The following is a 4,855-nucleotide window of genomic DNA, read 5'->3' as shown; positions in this document are numbered from 1 at the left end:
CTTAGGTTTATTAAAAAGTCTTATAAGTCTGATAGGTCGGTCTATATATATATATATATATATATATATATATATATATATATATATATATATATTATTTTTTGGGTACAATTAATTTTTTTTATTACACATTACTGTTTTGATTACACATTACTGCTTGAGTCATGTGCCCCTTTATATTCTTCATTATTTTTATTGACTTTCCTTTTCTTCTTAACTTTCCCATTACGTTCCTGCTTTAAAGCAAAGGAATATTAAATATTTATCATGAAGAAGACTTTCAAAAAGGCTATCAGGTCAGGCTAAACTTTTAAAAAAGTCAGACTGAGCCAAAATAAAAGTCTTTGATAGGCTATAGGCCAGACTCAGGCTTCAAAAATTCATCGTAGGCTAGGCTTAGGCCTTTTAAAGCCTGACCTGGTCTAACCTATTCTCACCCCTATTTGAGACCTAAAATCAATGGTGTGAATTTAATATAACTTACAGGGAAGCAACCCTTAGAATATACAAAATTATCAAATTCGAGAGTTTACATATACTCCTGAGAATTTCATAGACTTGACTCATAAACTTAACTCGTAGACTTGTAAGAGTCTACTTCATATAAAAATAATAACAAAATATTTATAAATAGCATACTAATTAAACATTTCAACAATATAATAAAGCAAAATAGTAAATCATAAAATTCAAAATATTTAAATAACCAAGTCTACTAATAATACATCATTACTAGACAATAACTTATAGAGGTTATAGTAGGGGTAGATAATTCTGATTGAAGGTTAGATGTTATTAGAGAACAAGAGTTTGATATTATTAAAGGTGAAAATTTTGTATTTGAGAATAAAATGAAGATATGTTGAATGCTAAACAGATAAAAAACAATAAAAAATAACTTACATTTTGGTATAATTTTTTTAACTTGTTAACTCGTTGACAATGTGATAAACTCGAGAGTCTATCGACTTTACTTAGAGTTTATAAAGTTTATGTAAAGTCTATTAAAAAAAGAATTTATTCAAGAGTCAACTCGAGAGGACAAATGAACTCGTAAACTCATAAGCGTTAACGAGTTAACTCAAGAGTTTGATAACCATCATAATATAACTTACCGCAGGTTCATATGATCATGTGAACTATTAGAATTTGACCCAACTTTAGGTGTGATACTTTTTTCGTTTGAACTATACATACATTTTCACAAATGAATTGATCAAGACTCATTATTGTTTTCCAACACAATTCAGAACTAACTATTTGAAACTATACACTAGAATGCAAAAAATGAAAAAAAAGACAAGAATACAATAATAAAGCTCATGATTTTTATTGTTAGTTGGCTGCCGCCATTCTTTTAACTGAATATGTTACCATTAGTAATTTCATACTAACATTCTACTGTCACTATATAATTTAATAAGTTTTTGACATGTTTCTTTCGTTTATAGAATTCTGTAGCAACAATAATTTCATACAATGTTTTCTTGGGCCGGCTTCCGTTATTCATACAACAATAAATCAAATGGAATAGGAATTTTCTTCCTCCACTCAACATTTTTTTTTCTTAAAATTCTATGTATATTAAATGTGATGTTTTTTTCATATTTATATTTCTAAATTAAATTTTATATTTTTTTAAGTAAATTATCAATAATTGAAAATAACCTTAATCTAATATAAATTATTCATTATAAATCTAAAATGTAATTTAAATATTAAAAAATATTGTATAAATTTTAATTCTAATATGTTAAAAAAAATTATAAATTTTAATTGTTTAAAATAAATACTTGTGTGGGTATATATGCTCCTCGATCATGGTCACGAAAAAACTGCTTTTAGACGAAAATCATAACTTTCAATAAAATAAATAAAATTGAATCAACAAGGAGAAATCTCCGAAAAAAAAAATGTCCCCCCTAAATTAGAATCTAAATATTTAACAAGTCCTCTTTTCATCAGATTCGTTTCATCTCAATTTTTTTCTCTTCCTTGATCCAATCCAGATTCAATCAGAAAACTCCACTTTCCAAAACTAAAAGTAAATATATAAAATGGGAACTTTTTTTTTTTTTCATTTTGACGATTTTTTTATTGAAATTGAAGAGGAGTTTAAATTTAGAAAAGAAAGAAGAAAAATAGCCGTTGGAAGTCAAAATATAAATCGCAACGGCTACTTTCTCTCATTAAACTATCCGTTACCCTTTTGGTTCTTTCCCAACTCATAAAAACTCCCTTCATTTCGAATTTTCATATATCACATTCCCTTCACTTTCTATTCTTTCTTCTTCTTCACTTCAAGGTATTATTCATAGTTGCTGTCACTATAACATCAATTTCTGATTTTTAATCCAAAGTGTTCTGATTTCATCTTCATTCTTCTTTGCAGACAGCAAAATGAACGATCTTATGACCAAATCCTTCACCAGCTACGTGGACCTGAAGAAGGCTGCAATGAAAGAAGATGTTGATTTGGAAGCTGGTGTTGTTGTTTCTTCTGCTACTCCTCGCAACGTGGAACTTACCTCTTCCACAACACACTTGGACACCGACATGGGTCTCTTCCTCGAAGAGGCTGAGAAGGTGAAGGCTGAGATGGGGTCCCTCCGTGACATCCTCGGCCGCCTCCAGCAGGCCAACGAGGAGAGCAAGTCCTTGCACAAGCCCGAGGCCCTCAAGGTGCTCCGGGCCCGGATCAATGCGGACATTGTCGCTGTGCTCAAGAAGGCCCGGGCGATCCGGGCCCAGCTAGAGGAGATGGACCGCGCCAATGCTGCCAACAGGCGCCTCTCCGGCCTCAAGGAGGGGACGCCCGCGATCTACCGGACCCGGATTGCAGTCACCAATGGGCTCAGGAAGAAGCTGAAAGAGCTCATGATGGAGTTTCAGGGGCTGAGGCAGAGGATGATGAGTGAGTACAAGGATACTGTGGGGAGAAGGTAATGATCTACACACATTTTTTTTTGTCTTAACCCTCTGGTTCATCTGGGAAAGAGACCCTAACTAATATGAAATTTGGTCAAAAAGTAAGTAAAATCTGACTAATAATTATTTCTGTCAATGATAGCACTTGGGTAGTACTATCCGAACAATATGGAATTTGGTCAAAAAGTAAGTAAATCTGACCAATAATTGTTTCTTCCAATGATTGCACTTGGGTAGTACTATCCGAACAATTCAACTAACTTGGTTATTCACACACTCTTTATCTTTCCTTCTAAGATGCACCCATACTTTAATTTGCTTCATGAGGAGGGTCTGACACTGATACTGATATTCTTGGATACTTTATCTGCATTATGTATTTGTGAAAGTTGTAAATTCAATTCAACACTTGCATATGAGACATAGAAGCATAGCCATATCCATATTTGTGTTTGCGTATGACATTCTTGGATACTTCACCTATACTAAGTATTTGTGAAAGTTGTGAAAATTCAGTTCAATACTGTTGCATACAAGACATGGAATTTTCAATGCTGCTCTTAAATTGTGAAAGTAATGAAAATTCAATTAAAATACTTTCTTAATTTGAATTTTCAGAACTGCACTTATATATTTGATATGTATCTTTTTATATTTTTAGAAAGGAGGGAGATTGGTCTTATCCTTATCTGTTCTTAATTTGGATTTTTATATATCTGTTGTGGGTTTGGTTTTATCCCTATCTGTTCTTAATTTGGGTTTTTATGCAGCATCATGGTTTGATTAATTTGTGTGATATGATGTGAAATTCAATAGGTACTTCACAGTGACTGGGGAGCACCCAGATGAGGAAGTGATTGAGAAGATCATCGCCAACGGGAACGAGGAAGAGGTTCTGGGGAAGGCCATACAGGAACACGGGAGAGGGAAGGTTCTGGAAACAGTGGTTGAGATTCAGGACAGGCATGATGCTGCCAAGGAGGTGGAGAAGAGTCTACTGGAGCTGCACCAGGTGTTTCTTGACATGGCTGTGATGGTGGAGGCACAGGGTGAGAAGATGGATGACATTGAGCATCACGTGCTGCATGCTTCTCACTATGTCAAGGATGGGACCAAGAATCTCCAGAGTGCAAAGGAGTACCAGAAGAAGAGCAGGAAGTGGATGTGCATTGGGATCATTCTGTTGCTCATTCTTATTCTGTTTATTGTTATTCCTGTTGTCACCAGTTTAAGCAGTTCTTGAGTTTTTGTTTTTTAAAGAAGGCCTTTGAGGAGGAGAGGAGGGAAGGATTTGGAGAGTTTGGATGATGATGATTCTTCTTGACTCATCGTGTTTAGAGTGCTTGATGGGAGATGATGATTCATCTTTTTTTTTTTCCCGCAAATTTGTTTAATTGTTAAGGTTACCTTAACCATGTGATTTTTCTATCTTCGCAACAAAAGTGAAATATAATTGAATCATGTTTTAGTGATTTCTGTATCTTTTCTATCAAACTTTGAATTGTTAATGCTACCTTATGCAAGTGCTTTTTTACTCTTGCGCTTGCATTTTTAATTATCCAATGTTTTGAGAAGTGGAAAGGCACAAACAAGATCGTGACTGACTTACAGTGAGACATGAATATTGAAAACATCATGACGCACATATTAGGCAGGTTATATGCTATTGTTCTCTATCTAACTGAAAACTACAAAAATGTTGCATTCAGTTGCTTCAAAATATTTTGATCATACTAGAATATATTTCATAGAATATATAGTAAGAGTCCTTGTATATTTGTTAACGGATTGGGAAGTGTACCAATTGTCCAATTAAAAAAAACTCAGAAGTCGAGTGTCGATTTTTCAAGAAATTTCGTGTTGTACTTATTTTAAATACTTTTTCAATTTATATAAGAATAATGAATTTCAGGTTGGAGTACAGAAT

General features: G+C 33.5%; 1 protein-coding gene across 1 annotated transcript; it reads left to right on the top strand.

Annotated features, from left to right (window-relative positions):
• Positions 1-2,197: 2,197 nt before the first annotated feature.
• Positions 2,198-4,400, top strand: LOC100816016 (syntaxin-related protein KNOLLE). Its single transcript, XM_003548003.5, has 3 exons — positions 2,198-2,305; positions 2,393-2,942; positions 3,745-4,400. Exons 2-3 carry the CDS (start codon positions 2,401-2,403, stop codon positions 4,169-4,171), a joined length of 969 nt encoding a protein of 322 aa, XP_003548051.1. The 5' UTR covers positions 2,198-2,305; positions 2,393-2,400; the 3' UTR covers positions 4,172-4,400.
• The last annotated feature ends 455 nt before the right edge of the window (positions 4,401-4,855 follow it).

This window comes from Glycine max, chromosome 16 (assembly GCF_000004515.6).
Source record: "Glycine max cultivar Williams 82 chromosome 16, Glycine_max_v4.0, whole genome shotgun sequence".
Lineage (NCBI taxonomy): Eukaryota > Viridiplantae > Streptophyta > Magnoliopsida > Fabales > Fabaceae > Glycine > Glycine max.
The sequence above is the reverse complement of the archived record's forward strand: the minus strand, read 5'-3'. Positions and strand labels throughout refer to the sequence as shown.